This window comes from Acanthisitta chloris, unplaced genomic scaffold, assembly GCF_000695815.1.
Source record: "Acanthisitta chloris isolate BGI_N310 unplaced genomic scaffold, ASM69581v1 scaffold25166, whole genome shotgun sequence".
In the NCBI taxonomy this organism is placed as follows: Eukaryota; Metazoa; Chordata; class Aves; order Passeriformes; family Acanthisittidae; genus Acanthisitta; species Acanthisitta chloris.
The window spans coordinates 3,500-24,987 of record NW_008680123.1 but is presented as its reverse complement, the minus strand read 5'-3'; the positions used below and the strand labels follow the sequence as shown (position 1 = coordinate 24,987).

Sequence of the window (21,488 nt, the reverse complement as noted above, 5' to 3'; positions counted from 1 at the left end):
GAATGCTGTTCTTCCTCCCCTGCAATGGATTTCAGGGCAAATGTGCCCCACCAACCTGAACCAAGCTCTTTACTTGCAGGCCAGTGGGGAATGCCAACGGTCAGCCTGGCTGGGATATTTGGCATCTTAGCCGGCGTGATTTCCTCCATGTTGGAGTCTGTGGGAGATTACTATGCCTGTGCCCGACTCTCCGGGGCCCCACCGCCGCCAGAGCACGCCGTCAGCCGCGGGATTGGAGGCATCGGCTGCCTTCTGGCTGGGGCCTGGGGAACAGGGAATGGCACCACATCGTACAGCGAGAATGTGGGAGCCCTAGGCATCACCAAGGTGAGCATTGCTGCAGTTGGGTGCCTCCTGGAGGGTTCCCCCATGCGTATATGTAAAAAAGAGTGGTGCACGAGGATATGTGCTGGAACTGGGATGTGATCTTAGCTCACCTCCGGGAAGGCACGCTGGAAAATTGTACCCTGGCACATCGGTGACCACCTCAGCAGCACTATGAATGACCTAACAGAGGTGGCCAGTCCCTCTCTCTCTGTGGTCTGCATATGGGATTAGTGTACTCACTTATGGCACCTGGATTAATTAAGACTAAAGAGAACATGTAACATATGAGCTAACTTGGAAACTGCCCGAGGACTGACTTTTTCAAAGACTATCTGTCTGTCTGGTTCTGCCTATCTGACTTACTAAGTATATTAGGAAGGAAGGAAGGAAGGAAAGAAGGAAGGAAATAAATATTTAACAGGGCTTCAAATTCCAGAGTTTTTATAAGCCAGGGATGGCAATCATGCAAGGTAGAAATGTGATGGCAGAGGTTTGTGTTTTTACCTCTCTATAAAGTTTTGTGAATCCCTTGAGTACATTAATTGTTCTTATAAGGGAAAGAAATTTCCAGAGATAGCCTTGGCAATCAGATCATAGATTTTCAGTAAGCTGGTGCAAAGGACAGGTATATCCAGCAGCCAACTGGACAACATTTTCAAATAATTTTCAAATAGCAATGTCACGTCAGAAGAGCTGTGAGTCAGTAAATAAATGGCAAATTTAACTCAGGGCTTTCACTCTATAATATTGCTTCTTTCACTGGATTTTATAAGCCTCACTCACAATAACCATTTTTCCCAGACTGAAGTGTTTGTGCTTGGCTCAGGGGGCTGCCTCCAGCACCAAGGGCTGCCTGGATGTCTGCATGGAGTCCAGTTTAGCCTGTCACCACATGTACATTGCCACTAGGAAGTCTGTGTGTACTGACCATATACCTGAGCTGATTCTTTCCTGACATGTAGTTTGCTGCATATATGTATGTATGGGATGCTGTCCAGACTCATAATTACCAGAGTATAGGGCATGTTCTCTCCATCTATGCTAAGTCCTTCAGGTGGACATTCCATTCTTGCTGATTCATGAGAGCTGCTTCCCTTAGATCCCACCTCTGTTCACTCTGTCCACACTTAAGAGAGCTGAAAATACAGCCTTATCTCACTCAGATCAGTGTCAACATTCTGGCTGGGACAGATGGGGATGCTGAGAGCACAAGCCAGATTTCATTTCTTTTTTTATGTGAGAAACACATTTCAAATGGAAACACAAGAGACTTGTTTCCGCTGCTTAAACAGAGGTGTCCAGCACCACCTGAAAAGTCTTTGGAGAGCTCAGATATCCACAAGGGCTGTCAGATAAGGCAAGGAGAAGCTGCTTGATCAAGCCCAGTATGGCAGTACTGAGCTCTCATTTTCAAGAACAGGAGGATTTTAAAGGCAGGTAAAGGCCTCAGAGTCACCATATATTGCAGGAAACTGCAGTTTCTTCAGCCTTAAGAAAGAGAACTGATTTCCTTGTATTCCGGACATAATTGAAACGAGCTCTAAACTGGAGACTTTAGCAGGATCTGCTCAGTTGTGGTATCAGTGGATTTGGTCATTTGTCTTTAAGGCCAACTCTGTATACATGGTATTTTGACATTTTAATAAGTTGAAAATCTGAATTTTTGTTCTACTACTGGAACAAATAGATCTGTTGGCTTTTATTAAATTACCATTCTGGTGGTAATAGTGTCCCAAAGTTTTAAGCCAAAGAATATAAAAAGCCTACCTGAAGGCAATGCGTGATTTTATTTTGAAACTCCACATCAAATCTTTTTATTTAAGTTTCACAATCAAGTAAGATGTTATTTTAAAAGGACATGTTTAATAAATACTTAAAAGGAGGCACTACAAGTTACTGGGAACATTTTTGTTGAAAGCATTCACAAAAAGCCCTTCCTGTAAATATGACATTCTTCAGATATTTAAAGGGAGAGATTAAAATATTTAATTGAATTATGAAATGTTTGCAGAGGATTACAGAGTTTCCCTGCCTAAGACACGAACGTTGGAAATCTCAGCATGATTCTTTAAGCTGTTGAAGTTTTGGTGTGACAAGGCATATCTTGAATTGAAAGTCTAATAAATATTGCTGCTTTTCTTTTCAGTTTCCATAGTCTTAAATGTCTCTTTAACCCTTTGTTTGGCAGATACTTTTTTCCTTCCTATTTGTATGCTCTAACAGATCTGAATGAAGGGCATGGCTTGGTGTTTCATACTTTGTTGTAGTGCCCAACTAAGAAAAGGCTACCCTGGCTCTTCCTAGGGGAAAAAATGAGGAAAAATTGGTTCTACTGAAGTTAGATGGGTGATGAGAGATAGGGACAGACCAAGACACTTCCTCACTTCTTATTTCTTGACCATGGAAAGGATATATCACATCCCAGAGCTCAGGACTGGAGCAGCCAGCCAGCTCTGGTCTCCCAAACCTTGATCTCCAGGGAATGGGATACCTCACTGAAAGCCATGGCAATCCAAACCCTGGGGGGAGGAATGTGCACTGAATTGACTGGGTGGTTGCAATGCCAGGCTGTATGTACACCAAGATATTTCTAGGCTGGAGCAAAAGCAAGGCTGTGTGTGTGGATTACTGTGCTGTTAATTAAACTTTATAGTTTTTGTTTAACAGCGAACTGTTGAAGTCCTGACAACAGCAGGAAAAAGGATAACACTGAGCAAATAGGTGCGGGTCCATGATTGCTCTCAGAGTGCCTTTCATTATAAAAATTTACTGGTGTACAAATACTGATGCTTCCCATTCAGTGTCAGCATCCCAGCTCACTGGCAGCTGTATCCAAACCTGCGGCTGAATGTGCCATTGGGTGCTTGTGCCAGAGCTGCAGCCCCTGGCTGACAGGCTGGCACTGCAGCCTGCCATCCCACACTGCTCTCTGCCCATCAGTGCATGACTGCCTCCTCTTCCTCTTGCCCCAGGTAGGGAGTCGAATGGTGATCATTGCTGGTGCCTGTGCCATGCTCCTGAGTGGCATCTTTGGAAAAGTTGGGGCAATGCTTGCCAGCATACCCACCCCCGTGATCGGAGGCATGTTCCTCGTGATGTTCGGAGTTATCACGGCCGTGGGGATTTCCAATTTGCAGGTAACAGCTGTGCGAGTACTGTTTCATCCCTAGGGAAGGGGACTTTAGTTTCAAGTCAGATTCTTACCAGACTCTGTCAGATACAACCACACTGCAGCAAATGCAAACTTTTGCTTTGAGAATTCCTTGGGTACAGATAAGGGGATGTACCCAGAGGGGTTAAATCACAGAGGGTGCCCTGGCTGAGGCAGGGTTGGTTGGCACCAGGGACCGCAGGAACACAGACACCCCAGCAGCACCAGAGCATATGCAGTGTTTGCATCTCACCGTGTCTCAGGAATACAAGAAGTGCCTTTGTCTCTAGAGAGACATTGGCCTGTCTCTAGAGACAAGCCAATGGCATCCTGGCCCGGATCAGGAACAGCGTGGTCAGAAGGACCAGGGAGGGGATTCTGCCCCTGGACTCGGCACTGGTGAGGCCACACCTTGAGTACTCTGTGCAGTTCTGCGTCCCTCAGTTCAGAAAGGACATTGAGGTGCTGGAGCAGGTCCAGAGAAGAGCAACAAGGCTGGTGAAGGGACTCAAGCACAAGTGCTATGAGGAGAGGCTGAGTGAGTTGGGGTTGTTTAGCCTGGAGAAGAAAAGGCTCAGGGGAGACCTTATCACCCTCTACAACTCCCTGAAAGGAGACTGTAGTCAGGTGGGCCCCAGGCAGCCAGCAGCAGGACAAGAGGGCACAGACTCAAGCTGTATCAGGGGAGGGTTAGGTTGGACATTAGGAAGAGATTTTTTTATAGAAAGAGTAATCAGGCATTGGAATGTGCTGCCTAGGGAGGTGGTGGATTCACTGTCCCTGGAGGTTTTCAAGCTGAGACTGGATGTGGCACTTAGGGGTCTAGTAACGGCGGTAGGGTTGGACTCAATGATCTTTGAGGTCACTTCCAATCAGGTTGATTCTGTAAGTCTATGATTCTATAACATTAATCCACAGTTTTGGATAATTCCAAATGTAATGTATACAATTTCTCTGTGCAGTACACAGATATGAACTCCTCAAGAAACATCTTTATCTTTGGATTTTCTGTATTTGCTGGGCTTGCAATTCCCAACTGGGCAAGCAAAAACAGTACACTGCTGGAAACAGGTAAGAAGTAGCATCAAAAGCATTTCCTGTAGCATAACAAAGCCTGATCCAAAGAAATACTTTTAAATGCAGTTTTTCCTGATAAATGCTGAAATCTGTGCTTAAACTGTTTTGTTCTGGGAGGGCACCAGAGCCCACTGCTGTGGTGCTCAGCTCTGGTGTGGAAATCTCTGCTCTTGAACAATGACCGCACCTCACCAGATTGCTCTCAAGCTAAGGATTGCAGAGCACTTCTCTGGTACACATTCCTGGGGTGGGGCAACAGAATACTCCAGGCCTGAATCTTGATCAGGGTCTCAATTAATGAGGCTTTGTTACACGCTCATACACAATAAACCTTTGTGTTTCCAAAATGCAAGAGCAGACTCCTCTACTAAATTCCATCAAGTTCACTTTATTGAAATTTCCAGTCCTCCAACAGTTACTCCTTCACTATGTCTCATGTGGCTAATGTGTTCATCACAAAGTCCATAGTGTCCTCTCTTAGAGCATACATGGCATGCTGGGTGGGCTGTTTAAAGAGCTGGCCCATAAACCACATGGTCTGTAGATGGTCTATCAGATACTCAATGCCACTGGTCTTTGCTCACGTCTGTGAGCCCTCGAGGGGAAGCATCACACCTGATTAACTTATGGTGAAATCCCATGCTAAATATACCCATATTTCTTTGGGAACTGAAGCTCCTGATCCTGTAGGGAACTGCTAGGTGTTGTGTTGTGCAGGTGCAGAATACAGCTTTTTCTGGGACAGTGCTGTGGTCTGTATTGTTAATAGGCTCCTAATGTATTTATGCATCATCTCCTGCCCACTGTGCATCACTGAATAACCAGGTAGAGTAAACTGCAGGTCTGAAACTGACAGTGAGATCAATTTCCATTCCATGCCAAATTTTATGCTCTGCTTTGGGATTTGCAAGTCTTGTCTAAGCAGTTATGCAGCTTGCAGCCTCTTGGCACCTGGTATGTTGCTGGTCAAACACGTGTCTCCCAACAGCACTATCCAAAACTTTGTTTTTCTGCTAGGAATCATCCAGCTGGACCAGGTGTTCCAGGTGATTCTCACCACTGGCATGTTTGTGGGTGGACTCCTGGGGTTTATCCTTGATAACACCATTCCAGGTAAGATTTGCTGAAATGAGCTATTAGTTTGTGCCTATCCTAGGGTTTGTTGCCTGGGTTTTTTTTGTCTTTGTAACTACTGTTGTATGGGTAGGAGTTGTGCTGGCAAACATGAAGGAGCATGTAACTGTACTCCCAGAGAGCGACCAGGAACAGCAGACATCATTACAATGGTCTCTGGCTAGAAAAGAGCAGCTTATAAAAAAATTACTGATTTTTCAGGAACAACCCAGGCTGAGGAAAAGGTCTATTTGGGAAAAAATGTCTTTTAGAGAAAATTCCAGTCTACAGCCATGTTGCTACTTGAGAGAGAAAGGCAACTACAAGAAGAGGAAGGAGCCAACTTGCACCTCCTTATGGAAGCTGAAAAAACTGAAGCTGAACTGAACCCACAGCAGTGGAAAGTAGTAGGAAATGCTGGTGACCAAAGTCAGGATATAGCACCTCTGGCTGGCCCTTACAGCCAACAAATATCCCCAGATTTTCATTGAGCCTGGGGAGGGATGGCATAAGAATAGGAGAGGAAACCCTCTTTCCTGCTACAGGAAAAGAGCAGGAAGGACACTCTGTTAACCAGATTCTTTTACTGTCTCAGGATTCTTGGAAAGCCAGTTTCCCTTTGGTTCATTTAATTTTCCTGTAGCACTCAATCTTCAGCTCCTCTGGGCAGAATCTACAGGTGTGCTCACTCACTTTCCCAAGAGGGACTTGGCTGCTGCAACAATTACGGGCACTTAGGAATTCCTTGGCTAGGGTAAACACCTGTGACTGACTAGTAATTGCTAGCTAAATCCACTCTGAAGTATCTGGGCAATCAACATCCAACCTTGCTTTCCTAGCACTGCATGAACCTCCCCTTTGAGCAGGGATCCTCTTGGATGCCCCATGGCAGGTGAAAAACCTGTCTTGGCATACTTGATTCCCATGGAAAGCAGACGAGAAGGCTGCTTATCTGGAAGCCATTGCAGGAAGATGGATATTGTCTGGAAGCTTGTTCATGAATATTTGTAAAGAGCTCTGGAGGTAGAAGGTTTTAAGTATAAGGGATCTGTATGTTGTGCTGGGTCTGCTGGGATTTGAGAAGTGGATGTGAGGCACACAGAGTAGTCCTATGCTCAAACACCTGCTGCTTTAAACACAGTGACCTCCTCTTTGCTGTTGCAGGAACACCAGAGGAGCGGGGCCTCCTGGCATGGAAGCAGAGCCACAAGGGAGGGGCAGACAGCTCTCAGCTTGTTTCCAAGGTCTATGATCTTCCCTTTGGCATAGGCACCAAATACTGTGCTGTCTCTTGGTTTCGGTATCTCCCTGCTTGCCCCAAAAGACTACCCAGCGATGAGAGAATGGATGAACTGAAGGCTGTTGCTTAGAAAAGCAGTGTAAAAACAAACTGCGAGACTCTGAGATCAGTGCTGATACAAGGATATAAGCACCTGGGCTGCAAATGAACTCACCTCAGAAGCTGAGGTCTGAAAGTGTGTCTGCAGTCCCCATCATTTCAGCATGAGCTGGCAGCTGTTAGAGGCTGGAACAGGAGAATGTCTTCCTCTTTCCAGCTCTAGTCCCTGCATCACTGGTGACCTTAAGGGAGTAATTTTCTCCCCTCTCCTTTTCCCTGCTCACCTCTAGGAAGAACCTAATCCCTCTTTGGGGAACACCAAAGACCTGGGAAAGATGTTCTGTTTCATTCATTGCACTGAACTTTGGGCACCCCAAGGAGGAGCTGTTCAGCTGAAGCTGCAGTTCAGGGGGCCACTGGAGAAGGCATCTCCGCTGTGGGCCCTGTACCGCTCTCAGGCATCCCTTGGGTTGAAAGCTAATCCCCACAACTTTAAAGATCTGTAATGGCAATGCTCACATCCCAGCTTGTGTTTCATACCTCATCCTGGCCAAGGGGAAGAAGCGGGTACCTCTAGGTCATGATTCATCTCATTCCACATAATTAGCCTAAGCAGGCACCTTTAGGCCATGATTCATCTCATTCCCTATTCCCATAATTTAGTCAGTCAAATGAATGTTGTTGTAAGAGAGGCATCTCAGGTTAACGGGATGGATTGTGTTCTGAACCTGCTTCTCTCGCCTTAGACTACAGAAGGACTCTAGAGACCTTACTTAGGCTCTTGACCTAACAGAAAACTCCAGCTTTACTGAAATGTGTCCCACCTGGGGTGCTGGGAGGAGTTACAGGCAAGCCAGCTGCCCCAGGGCACCCAGTCCTACAAAGATGAAGGAATCGTCATCAAATATGAATGAAAAAACTCTTCTGCTTGCAGTCTGATGCATCCCTGTCCCCACTCTGTACCCATTTGGTCTGGTGTGTGATTGTGTGGTGACAAGCACTTCTCCGGAAAACAGGTTTGCAGATTGTTGCTCCTGTTCCCTATCAGCAGAAACAGCCTTAACCTATATGGCCACATACAACGTGGTTGCATGTGGTGCTGGTTGTTGCAGGTGTGTAATAACTTGTTGCTATGTCACAAGCTTGTGTTTTCTGCATTGAAATTTATACTTAATTTTTTTTTGGTAAATAAATAAAATGTACACTGTCTTCTCTGTACCTTTCACTGGACAGCTCAAGGCCAAGATATGATGGCCCCTTTGCTCTCTTGTCTCAAGACTGAACAATGAAAAGCCTTTTGCAGCCCTGTTCTGTGGTCCTGTACTGCAGCTGTAGCACCAAGGCAGGTGCTTTGACATGCTTGTTATATGTTTATAAAATATCCTTTTATTTGCCTCAGGGGGAAAATTCTAAAGTCTGCAGGGCCACCACTCCTCCCAGCTGCATGTGGCCACTTGAGGTTTCAAAACAGCTTTGGCTTTGTACTGCAGCAACACAGCTTCTGTTTATTTGCTACTTAACGAAAAATGAAAACCAGAGGATCCTCAAGTGTAAAACTTGAGGGCTGTTCCGGATTGCTTGTACAGCAGCCAGCTATCTGTCAACTGTATTTCCCTTTCGTGCTACTGAGTCCTGAGTGCAGCAACTTACTGGTCAGCCAGGTGAGGGGTCACTGCTTGCGGCTTTGCGGAGAGGCAGACAGCTAATTGGGAAGTCCAGACAGATGCTCCTGCTGTTCTGGCTGAGGAGACGCAGTGATGGGTATTTGTTTGTACCTAGGTGCACTGGGTCTAGAGCAGCTAATGAGAGGCTCATTTTCATGACTTTCTCACAAGAAGACATGACCTGGGCAGTAGAACTGCCCTTCGTTATGCTCAATGTGTTGTAAAGTGAGGAGCTGCCACACACAGCTGTAATGTCCTGGGCCCCACACTGCCCTGTTCAGCTCAGTCTGCCCAAACGCATGCAATGACTGCACTTCCACGGGTGTGTCTGTAGTTCCCACTCCTCCACCCCTGCTGCCTTTCTGCCTCCAACTCCTTCCCACTGCACTGCCCCAGCAGCCTGCTAGCCTATGATTTTCCAGATTTTTTCATGGAATATTTCCATCAGACCAACCACTGAGCACTGCACAATGCAGAATCTGTGCACACCCAACAATAACATGCTCAGGAACTAAGGCTGCTTCCCTGCCATGGCAGAGCAGACCTGGCACACACACCAGGGCAGAACAGCTGTTGTCTGTAGAGTTGGCTCTGCAGGAGAGGAAAGCACCTTCCTGCATTACACACAGGCCTGTCCTCTTGTAAACTATGATCATGCATCAGGAAGGACCAAAGGAACATGTTCTTCATCTCCTCGATGTCGTAACACCACCCACAAAACCTGCTACTATTTGAGGGACTTGTTTTCACATTACCTCAACACACCTGTTGTTTTGCAATAATGTTCAGGCCAGTCTTAACCTAAAATTCTCCTGGTGAAGCATCAGAAGCTCTCATGTGTGATAAGGGAATGCATTTACATAGCATATGGTATCTGTTTAAAACTGTCTCTTCTGGTAGGTGGCAGGCTGAAAATAATTTAAAAATGAAATATTCTACTGTTGAACGCCTGTCCTGGACTGGCCTTCAAAGGGGTGATGATGAGGGGATCATAAGAAAATGTTGTTAACCCTTGAACTTCATTCACTCACATGGCTGTCTTACAGAACATGCCAGTATGGCCAACTTTGACCTCAGCTGATGCATTAATTAAGATGGACATGGTGAAAGAATCATTAATGTAACAAACCTGACCAAATGTTGTGTGGCAAATGGAACTACAGATGACCAAGGTGGCCAATGGCATCCTGGCCTGTATCAGAACTAGTGTGGCCCACAGGACTAAGGCAGTGGTCGTCCCCCTTGTATTTGGCACTGGTGAGGCCACACCCTGAATGCTATGGTCAGTTTTGGGCCTTTCACTGCAAGAAACACAATCCATTCAAGTCTGAAGATAGCCTTTAATGATAGTTCTGAGATATGAAGGACTTTATTCAGTTTCACAGCATTTTTAATTTCAAGACACTACCTGAGGCAGCACTACTCATCAAAGAATTAGCTGTGGAAGAGCACAGGGCTAATCACTCAGCTTATCCAAAGTGTATTATTATGCCTGCACTTTTCTAGGTGATTTGGGAGTGGGTGGCCACTTATGCTGTATGAATCTCATAAAGAGATGGATGAACCTCATCCCACTCTTAGTAAGGAAATCCCTCTTTCTTCATCAGCCCAAGCTGGAAAATTGCACTGCCAGGGTGGTGATTTTTGCAGGTTGCAGTTTGAGACCTGCATCCTATGGGAGTGTGCAGGCTACCACTGATGTGGCCCCTCTGCTGTTGTTCCACAGCTTATGTTAGGCAAGGTAACTTAAATGTACATGCCTCAGGTTATTTGTGCAGTGAGTTTAAACATTAAAAAGCAATGGATAAAAGCTTATCTTCAGATATAATAAGCAGCTAAAATCCCAAACTTTGACAAATATAAATTACTCAACTGATATATGAGTTAAGTACTAATGAGGAAATGAGAAGTCAATGGTAATAAACCACTTTAACACAGTGTCTCCACACTCTGCTCAGGGAGGTGCTTCACTGAAAGAGGTGAAGCCTCTTCACATCCCTGGTTACCTGGCAATGCTTGGCAAAACATTAGCAAACAAGGATGCTGTTTAGAAATCTTCATCATCGAAGGTCTCAGTGCACCTCAGCATCACAGTCTCATCATCTTCTTCCTGAAAGCCCCCCCAAAGTCAAGCAGGATTAAAAACCAGAGGAGTTGATTGTGTTTCAGATATAAAGTATGTTGGACAAGAGCTGATGTGTCAGCTAACGTGCCACGAGCCCTCCCTCCCCTCTGAATCTGCAGCCAGGATTGTCAAGTGCCTGATGTGCCTGATGAAGAATGGCTCAAATTTTCAACCAATTTCCTTCTCAAATCACAGAGCTCCACTCTGTGTCTATTTACATAATTCAGACAGCCGTTACTGACTGTGGTAGCATGTGCGTCACATAACGCTGTGAGATAAGAGAGCTTCCTTGAGGCCTTAAGTTCTACCAACTTTCAAGCTTTGCTCCACTTTTAGCAACAGAAGGAAATGGTCTTCTCTTTCACCAGCTTACAGAGAATAAGTGGCTCTTGAGAAACCAAAGTCTGGAAGATGAAAGCGTTCATGCCTGCAGTCTACCTAGTCCACCTTCTGCATTGATGCAAGACTCTTCAGGGAAAGACTGCTTTTAAAAATAGGGGCTGTTTAAAAATGTATAGCTTAAGGAGCACTAAATCCCACTTGCCTGTCAAGTGACTCATCTAAAATCCGTAATTTTGAAAGAAAATGTGCCTTTGAAGACACAAAGGTGCTTAGTACTATTTAGGAAAACCCCCACTGACTTTCACGTAGGTAAAACTTTTGGACCTCAACATAAATTAATTCTTTACTGCCTGTGCTACTAAACTTGTCTTATGATGTGACCTTAACACAACAATTCTTGAAAAATGACAAGACTGCTTAACTAATTTCATGCTCAGAAATATTTCTCTATCACGTACCATGGAAACATGCTCTTGTTCTTTTTTTTGGGTCACTATCCTTTCAAGAGCTCTCCCTTTCCATATCCAAATTATTTCCTCCCTCCTCTTTGTGCAAGTCTTTCTGAAGTACTGTATACTAGTGGGGTACGTGCCCTTGGCGCCCTTGGCCCAAGAGGAGCTGTGCATAACCTAGCACAGGCATGAGTGACCAGTAATAAAACCCATCACCTCATCAGCTCTGCAGATGAAAGGAAAGGAGGTACAGGTTGCCTTTTGTATTTCAGTTGCATATACATCACATGCCTTACCTTAGTACTTACTGTCCCTGCTACCCAACCTCTGTATCTTCTACAAGGTGTGTGCACAGTGTAGCAGGATATTACTTTATCCTTAAGATAATTTATCACAGCACTGCCCAAACTCCTGGGCTAGCATAGCACCAACATGGGTACCACAATGAGGGAATGGTCTGCAGGGGTTCAGTCATACCCATAAAGCAAGCAGGATGGGCTCCTTTCCCTGTCAAGTCCAGGAGTCTCTGATGCTCTAAGTAGCCCAATTTCTGGGGTAAGGTGAGTAGCCTATACTGATGGCTCTGCTGCTGCCTGAGTTGATGTGTTTCAAGCTAGCTGTAACATCTTCTATCCCTGCTCTGCAGCCACTTTCATAACTGTCTCAATCTTTGAGATGGACTCTCTCAATTGCTTTGAGATGGATCCGAATTTCTGGTCTCAAAACAAAAAATATCTTGTCAGTAATATTTTCTTTTTTTGCCTCTGCCTCTTTCTTTTTTCTTGCCTCTTAGATGTGCTCTACTGAAGTTATCTAAATCAGAATCAATTGTGACCTTCACATCATCTAGCCTGGGTGATTTCTGCTCAAACTCCCTTTTTATTGTCTTACCACAGACAACTAAAAGTTCCCACATAAAAGATGTGTGTGCAGACTTTTATTTCCTTTTGGATCCACAGAGCTGAGTCAACTGCTAATTTGCAGTACTACAGGTTCTTTTGCTGCCTGTCTTCCCATCACTACCATTCTCTCCTAGTCTTATTTCAAATGTCCCTTTAAACCTTGATAGAGGCACTACCTCTTCCCATACCACCTCATCTGGGAGCTGTGAGGTGGACTTGGGCTCACATATGACAATGCAGCACCAAGCAGAAAGGCAAAATGAGACCATGCCAGGCATGACACTGAAAAAGAAATTTAAAACTGGAAGGTTTAGGAAAACACCTAAAGCCTTTCTTTTCTAGGCCTGCTCTGTTCACAGTCATTTACATAAACACATAAACAGCTCTGCCCTTATGCAGAACATGGCAATTCACAGACCGAAGGGCTGGTCTCTGACAATGGCCAGGAGTGGAGGTTCAGAAAAAAAGTGCAAGAATTGTGCATGCTGTGTGCTCTGTTTCACAGTATGTGCTCCTACATTACAGCAAATGGTGCTGTGAGGACCTCCTGAGCTGGAATTTGTATCTGGACCTTCAGATTTAGGAACTGGAAATGGATTGATGCCTGTGGCGTTAAATCTGGTAATACATGCAAGTGGTTTTTAGTATGTTGTTTGTTCGTTTTCTTGAGTGCTTTCTAGTTCTTCTGGTGCTAGACACAACAAATGGTTCTGTGTACCAAATCCACAACAGGTAGGATCAAAATGGCCTTGCAACCTTTTCAGCAGAAAAGTCCTACTCTAGCAGTTCCTGTTTAATGCCTTTTGCTTTGCATGCTGCCATTCTCAGCACCTCCTCTAGTGCCACTGTCTCCCTGAGATGAGGGAACCAAATGGCACACAGCAGTCACTATGTGATAGATTCAGATAGTGGTGCAATGCTACTTTCTGCTTTGTTTTTTGTCACAACTACCACTCATTACAAACCCTTTTTTTTTCCCCTTCAAAGGAGCATCTGCTCGAGTACCAGAGACTGGGTGGGAGCTAGGCAATAGAAACTATCAAACCAATGGCTACTGTGGAGGTGCAATTGACTCTGAGGCAAAACAAGCATGACCTGGCTGAGGGATATCTCCCTTTTGGTCTGCCACACATGAGCTCTGAGCCACCTCCTTGGCAGGAGGACAAGAAGGGAAGGAAGAACACTGCAAACACAAGGATTTCTGGCTCAGCAAACCTGTAACAGTAGGCTGAGGTTAAGAGGCAGCTTAACAACTGTTTATCAGCTCTTTCAAGAACATGAATATCCTGCTCCTAAGGCCTCCCAGTGGAGGGCTCAGGGTAGGGAACCTGGCACCCCGACAAGCAGAAGGTGGTCGACTGAGCTCAGAATGAAGCACCTGGGGATTAACGAAGTGAGCTTTGCCTACTCAGAAGAGACCACTCAAGCTTTTTCACAAGGAACTTCCATGCAAAATAAAATGTAAAAAAAAAATAGTTAAAATTCCTCATGTGATTTGCCATTTTGAATAATATTCAAAGCAATAATAACTGCTCACACTTTGCCTCTTACAAAGGCAATCCTACTTACCTTTTGGAATGACACACCTGAAGTGATGAAACCCAAGATTTGTAATCATTCTGGACAATATGATCAGAAGCACAGAACACAGAAATCCCTTTCTGACAATGACAGAAATACACTGCTCCTTCTATAAGGAATCCTTCGGCAAGGCTTACCTGGCAAAACTGTGGATTGGTGAAGAAGAGGTGTTTTAGAAAGTCAGTGACCCACAGATAGAGTCTGTGGTGATCCTCTGGATTTTCAGAAGTGCAGCTTGCAAATGCTGAACTGAAAACAGAACCAGATACTGTATTTAATTTCCTGTATATACATTTTTTAAAAGATTCAAATTGTTTTTCAAGATGATTCTGATATGAGAGACAACAGCCAAGCAAAACAGGGAGGAGTGGTCTGTCTAATAGATACTGTCTAGAAACGCAAGGAAGATATGTTAAGAACAGAGAACAGCAATGCAAGAAACCAGTAGAGATCCAGTGATACATGGCAAGTATAGCAACACTGTTTTGGGGAAAAGTATTTATCTGTTATAACAGAGAACAACAATGGTTATTTGGTGGTGTATTTTGTAGGGTGTTTTGGAGGAACAGCTTTGATTTCTTTTGTAGAGTTTTTGAGTGAATGCAACCCATGGTCATGAAATGACATGTCAGCTATTAAAGGCAGGTTTGTACTCGGGTAACTGTGGCAAAAAGCTAAGCTGTTCATTCTGGAACTCATATCTATATTCTTCCTGGGATTTTACAAAGTTCTGCCTTCCCACCTCTGTCCAGAATTACAAGGCACAGAACATTAGGCAAGGAAGGGAACAGGATAAATGTTGACTACCAAAATACTAGTCTAATTTGGGACCTAAAATAGACTGTAAAGAAAAATACATTGCAGTATTAGGGAATACTTAATCTTATTTGAAAAGCAAACAGAAATTGTGACCTAATAAATGTTATTTGATAGCTAAATATTTGTTAAGCTTTTTTATGCATTCAAGTATATTCTGATCAACAGCTAAAACAACCTTATTTTAATCCATTCTGTTCTGGAAGTGCGACCTGGAATGACAGTGAAAGAAAGAGATTCACGCTGAAGAGCACTCTAAATGTGGAAAAATAAGTAGAAAATGGGATTAAGAACCCCACAGATTAAAACCACTATCTGCAAAGAGAAACAAGCCTGACAAAGACTAAGTAGCAAGAATACATAAAAGATGAGTCATAATGTGATTTTCCTCTTGAGGAAAACAACCCTTTTCTTTCTTTGGTCTACTGGGAAAAAAAAAAATCAAAGGCAGTGCCAGCTTTGTATCTGACATGTTCTCTTCTGGGTAACTCATCTGATCTGCAGAGGAAAGAGATGTTATTATTTAATAGGTCCTGTGTTTCTTTGGTGTTACTGTTCAGGTCAATCACACTTTAGCCTGATCACCTCCTTGTGAGTGAACTAGGGTCCTTGAAAAAGATAAGGGGGAAAATGTTAAAAAATTATTATTATTGTCTCATTAAATGAGAGCACAATTAGCTGATTTATACAGGGAATGCCTCATGGTCCTCACAGACCTGGTAAGTGATGAAAACCAGAGGGACTTCAGTTATCCTGAAGTGCTGGGCTGCTCTTAATAAGTGATTCTTACTGATTCTGCTGTAAACGCCCATTAGTCATTTCACTTTTGCACCTTAAAAGCTGGTATTATCATGAGCACAGTTGCTGGAGGCTGCTATTCTGACCAATTACTAAAAACTGGGCACAAAAAAGAGAAGTAGGCCATTGTCTTACTCCACAGATTACTTGCCATGGAGTATTGACAGAGGGCTATTAACTTACTCCGTCTATCGAAAGGGATGACTTTGTAATTTACCTCTGGCTAGACATTCCCTGAGTCTTGCTTCTGTCAAGGGAACCAGGAGCAACATCAAATGCATCTTCAAACATTACCTAGCAGAGAAATCACTTCAGATGTCAACATATCCAGCCACCTAAAAGTTTTACCTAGGGCATAATTTTTAATATTGAAGTCTTTAAAAGTACAATATTCTTTCTTTACATTCTGATATTCTTTCTTTACATTTAACAGGTATGTTTACAGCTAGAGCAAACCAAGAGGTTTTGTGGAAACAGGAATAATAAGGAATAATATTAATCCTATGTATTTCATGACTAGGAATACAAGGCTAGTACATTGCCTTAAGCCTGTGTTTCAGCCTCTAGAATTAGACTTAACATTACATCTCCCTAAAAAACAATGAAAACCATGAATTGTATCAATGCTTTACAAATCTGACTGTAGACTGCTGCTTATGGCTGGAGATCTCTAGCTGTACCAGCCAGTCTGTCCAAATATGACTCCAGTTTACAAAGGAATTTAGATGCTGTGACAGACCAATAAGCTCATTAGTTCACTGCCATAATGCAGTTCACATATTTTCTCTGCCAGAAAGCACTGTACATGCAACATCCACGTGACATTTCCTAAGGCAATGAGCAATATGAGCTGTGATTCAAAAAGAACTTGTCAATACAATTCACTTCTATGCTAAAGGTGGACATCTGTCTCTCTCTTGCAGCTGATAAAATTACACATGCATCTTTGAGCAGCTGGTTGCTTCAGCAATCAGTGTTCCAGGAATCATTTATAAAGAGTTGACTGTTATTTAATCTCTTTTTAACAAATGCCCTGGTCTACTCAGTCACTGATGTCTCAGCTCTGCAGAGGGGCATGGTACAGGCATTTATTGGCCCTGTACCACTTGAACTGGTATAAAATTATTTTATCTTTGCTACCAAATGCCTTAATGAAAAAAACCCCACCCAACCCAAAACACAGAAGGCACTGGCAAACTGGATTTAGATCAACTGTGTTCCCTGGAGAGTTTGCAGAGCACAGTACCTGTGTAATCCTTGTTTTGCTCCCTGCTCCTGGAGCAAGTTACAAGCAAATTTAACTGTTACTTAGCACAGAAGCTCCCCAGGTCAGTGGAGACCAGCAGGATTGCTATAACTTGCTATGTACCTTATCAAGAGAAAATTTGGTGCAGACATTTACTCAGAGACTTCTTATGTTTTCACTTACGCATTCAAGTGGTCTTTGGAAAGCTTAGTTACAACTACTGTATGCTTCCAATTAAAAGCTGCAGAGCCAATGAGCATCTGAAGGCTTGGAGTTTCAGAGGTATGTTACTAACATACTAACTAGGTATGTTACTGAGCACTTACTTCTGCTGGTGTGGGGACTGAGGAACCACTGGCTTCCTCACTGTTACTTCCGCTGTCCCTCACACTACCTTCAGTGCATGCAGGCTCTTGGTAAGCAGTCTTGAGGAAATCTCTCTGGCTATAGCACTGCAAGATGTTATCCCTGCTTTCTTCAGAAAGCTCTTGCCAGAGATGACAAATAGCTGTGGAGACCTCAGGAAGAGGCACCCCTCCAGTGCAAACAATTCCATGCTCTATCAGCAGGTCCATTGTGTGCTTATAAAAATACAGGTATCTGGAATGAAAGGAAAGGGAGCATCTCTTAAGAGCAGGCAGCTGTCTACTGAAAATCAGCAGGAGACTGGAGAGTAGCTCTGACTCATAACCACTTCACTGATTCCACTCTGAGACTTCATACAATTACTGAAGGTTGCCCAACACTGTTTGAAGATTTTAGCAACTCCATTCTGCCAAGATTTCATCTGCAAAAAGCAGGCTCCAGCCACAGCCTCAGCAGGACTGCCTCACAACAGAAGCTCCAGGCACTGCAGGTTGTTGCAGGCAAACCTCATTTAATAAATGTTGAGCTACTTGCCTTTGTATTCTGAGCCTTTTGCACTGCAAGTCACATTTTATACATTTACTGGCATTGCACTGCACCTAAAAGCCTTGGCTGAGGTCATATCCTGACGTATCAGGCGCTATACATGGAGACAGAAAGAGACTTTCCCAGGCCTGAATACTCTGACTTAAGCATGGGACTTCAATTTCCTCCACTTTACATCTGAGGAAACACATTCCTAAGACTGATTTCCACGCAGCCTGTAGTGAAACCAGTGGTGAGCACTTTAACACTGGTTCATTGTGCCACACAATGATAATGATGTCTACTTCAGAAAGCAACACTGAAAGTTATCCTAATTAAATGCTGAGAGCTTCTCAGATGAAAATAACAAGATCAAAGGAGTACAAACCAAGAGTTCTATAAACAGCAGTCATTGTCACTATGCATGGTCTCAAAATGATTCCTTGGAAGATGTCCCAAATGAGCACATTTCCTGATTAACTGAACAGTATTGCATGAGAAAGCAACTCAAAGCAGTTCAGCCTTTTTTTAAAATATTTTTGTTTAAAAAAATTTGTTCTAGCAAACCAGTGCTGAAAAGGTAATCTTGTGCACAAGCATAAACATGTTTAAACTCCAGTTTCCATACTCTGGATTATTTTCCACCATTGCTGGAGACAAAATACCCAAAGGGGAGTAAGTGTTCTCATGTAAGGTACTGCACTCACTAAGGATTCTGGATGTCCAGCTCCAAACAAAGGATCTGGAGTTTCTCAAACAGGAGAATGTGAATCACCATTAGATGGCTTTGCTAAAGCAATTAAGCTTGAAGCACAACTGAACTATTTCCTTCCCAGCTGGAAGAAGACAACCGTATTTTGCACTGGACAGAGTACTGTTTAGTACCACCAATGCAGCTCCTGCTCCTGAACATGAGAAAAACCCCCTCAGTCTGTTGAAGCTCAAAGCATTTCTGATGCTGCCCAAATAATGTGATTAAATGATCACCAAAAGTCTGTTATTTTCTTTGCTGAAGAGATCCTGTTGTTTTATGCCTGTTATAAAAGATCATTTTTTGACAAGAATTAGCTATGTACCAAATGCAATTTGCCCTAAGACTACAGCATAAGTGCCAGAGTCCACACAAATACAGACCCTGGTCTACTTTGTCAGTGAAGAATGGGAGAGTCAGGTCATTAGGGTTCCGTCATGCAGCTTGATGAGGCAGAACTTTCTTTCCCTGAGAAATCTTGATTCCGCACATTTCAAGGTCTTATAAACGATACCTTACTACCGCCACCTCCGATTCTCACAGGAGCAAAAGCAGCAGCAGTGGCAGGAGGCTGGTGCCATCTGCTGGCACAGCTGCAGTCTCCTTTGGATGGAAAAACTCCACGATCCAAGGGAATTTTAGAAATAAGCACCAGTTCAAAGCAAAAGAGAAACAGGAACTGCAAAAGTTTTTGTTTATGGTGGTGGTATTGCAGAAGAGGATGCCAGCTGCACCTGTGGATTCTGCTGCACTGCATATTCTTAACTCCGGAATGGTTAAGGTGAAATTGACTGCTTGATGGTACAGGACAGATTACATATTCGTTTCTGATATCTTTAGAATGAAATAATAATCTATCCTGTTGGAAAAGCAGGATAAAACCTCTGAGTGTCTCCTAGTGCTGACTTACAGCAAGGGGAAGAACATGGTGTATAACATACTCAGTTTTAAGACACCAGTAACTTTTCAAAAACCCAGTAATTTTACCATCGCAACCTTCTGACATGAGAACAGTGGTCTTTGATTTTTAGGTCCTGCACCAAGCACTTAGGAGCTGATCCTAAAGGGTGTTAACAGACTCACACCCACTAGCTGTAAGTACAAGGCACACGCAAGTGTTCAGTTCCCCTCCTCCCCTGTGTCCCAGACATTTTGAAGTGTCTTCCAGACCACAACTATTCTGCAGCCCACAGGCTGAGGACTACAAGATCTTCCTTGGTTGAATCCAGACTTACCCTGCTCTGATCCCACAAAAAAAAGTACTCCAAGCTGCCAGGAGCTAAGGGTCTGTTTCTGGAAGGGGCAACAGTGTCCAAGCTCCTCATAACCATGCCATTAGATGCAGTATTACCATCACTGTGGGGGAAAGTATGCACCTACTTCTGGCTCCTGCACCTCCCAGGAACACATACAGCTAGATTTCTGACAACTTCATCTGCTGCAGCAACTCCTACAGTCTTAAAATCTAGCCCCCTTGCAGGGATACAACTTGATAGGGACACTGATACGACAAACACACAGTGGGGGGCACACACCTGCATAAATCATTCTGGGTTAGTAACCTCCTATTCCACCTGAGCTTGCTGTTAAACCACTACTGTTAGCAAGTATGTTCCATCTTACTCTGCAAGCCATATGGACAGTGCTAAAAGCATGGCCACACAGGGCCTGACACATTTGAAAGAAGTTTTCTTCTTTTTCTTGATTAGGGGTGAAGATTCCTCAGGGATTTACCAAGGGCTGGGAAGCTGAGGACTACTACAACACTGGGAGTCCATTCATGTGCAAGTCATAGGTAAGGGACTTAGGAAGTAATCAGCTTCATCACTGGTAGGGCCAAAGTTGCTGGCACAAGGCTTCTGCAGGGCAGACACAGGTTCCAGCAGGGCTGCACAAATGACTGCACAGTGCACAGTGTTAATGCAAACAAGTTAAAAACCTGAAGGCAATGTGGGGTGCACCTACCGCTCAAACTCCAGCAGATCTGGGGATGAACTGTCCGCAAGCTGGATCAATTCTGGCTTCTCATCTTCTTCCAGTGTTTGTTTTTCACATTCTTGAACCAAACACCAGATGGCAGAGTCAATTTCACTCACGGCTTCCGAGGTTGATGTAGTGCTGGAAGGAACACAAGGGGAAAAAAAGACCACATGAACAACTTCTTAACTGGACCAATAAGGCCCTTGTCATGGTCCCTCCAGAGTCCAGGGCCATTCTTCCCAAGCCAGCTTTTTCCTCCTGCTTTTGCTTTGCAGGTGAATGAAAAGTCCTTGGCAGAGCTCAGCTACACAGAAGGGAAAGAAAATGCAAGCACTGACTGGAAATGAGACAAACAACATGCTTAGAATGTTTGTGCACTGTATGGGATTACAGGGGTCCAGCTGAAATCTCTTCATCCTTTCCTCATGATGAAAGACTTCTGCTTGGAAATACAGTTAACAATGACAAAGAGATTCAGAGACGCTGGGATGAAATTAAGTGCAAAGTATTATCATCCTTTTTTGATTGGTATAAGCCCTTACCTGTGATTGCTGAATTGCTCCTTGACATATTCCTCCCTGACTTTCTCCAAGGTGGATGGTTTCCCATCCTCCAGACTGCAGCTCTCTGTTGTCAGCAGAAAGGTTACTGTCACATTGGTGGCATTTTTGGCTTCTATCTCACCCTCAGCCCCAACCAAACAGAATACTTTCAACAACTGGTTCTTCATGAGCCAGAGCTTTTCATTATGGAAAAAAGATGTGAAAGGAGAAACATCTGCCTCTCCTACAACATAACTAGCACTGCTGGGACTTTATGAACAGCAAGGAACTTAGAATCAATACCTTCTTCCTAACATTGATCTGACAGAACTGATAGTGAAAACAATCAGCAAATCAAAGTCCAGGCAAGCACTAGTCAATACAGTACTTT

General features: G+C 43.8%; 2 protein-coding genes across 2 annotated transcripts in view; one reads left to right on the top strand and one right to left on the bottom strand.

Moving 5' to 3' along the window:
* LOC103804972 (solute carrier family 23 member 1-like) overlaps window positions 1-7,038 on the top strand; it is a 21,645-nt gene extending 14,607 nt beyond the window's left edge. The window contains exons 8-12 of the mRNA XM_009077606.1: window positions 80-327; window positions 3,300-3,464; window positions 4,441-4,549; window positions 5,573-5,668; window positions 6,833-7,038. Coding sequence (XP_009075854.1) covers window positions 80-327; window positions 3,300-3,464; window positions 4,441-4,549; window positions 5,573-5,668; window positions 6,833-7,038 — 824 coding nt within the window. The remainder of the gene's footprint in view (window positions 1-79; window positions 328-3,299; window positions 3,465-4,440; window positions 4,550-5,572; window positions 5,669-6,832) is intronic.
* A 3,680-nt stretch (window positions 7,039-10,718) lies between these two features.
* STRA8 (stimulated by retinoic acid 8) lies at window positions 10,719-21,285 on the bottom strand. The gene is made up of 6 exons (XM_009077607.1): window positions 21,098-21,285; window positions 20,541-20,693; window positions 17,260-17,533; window positions 15,905-15,981; window positions 14,211-14,322; window positions 10,719-10,781 (listed from the first exon to the last, which is right to left on the bottom strand). Exons 1-6 carry the CDS (start codon window positions 21,283-21,285, stop codon window positions 10,719-10,721), a joined length of 867 nt encoding a protein of 288 aa, XP_009075855.1.
* Between the last annotated feature and the right edge of the window lie 203 nt (window positions 21,286-21,488).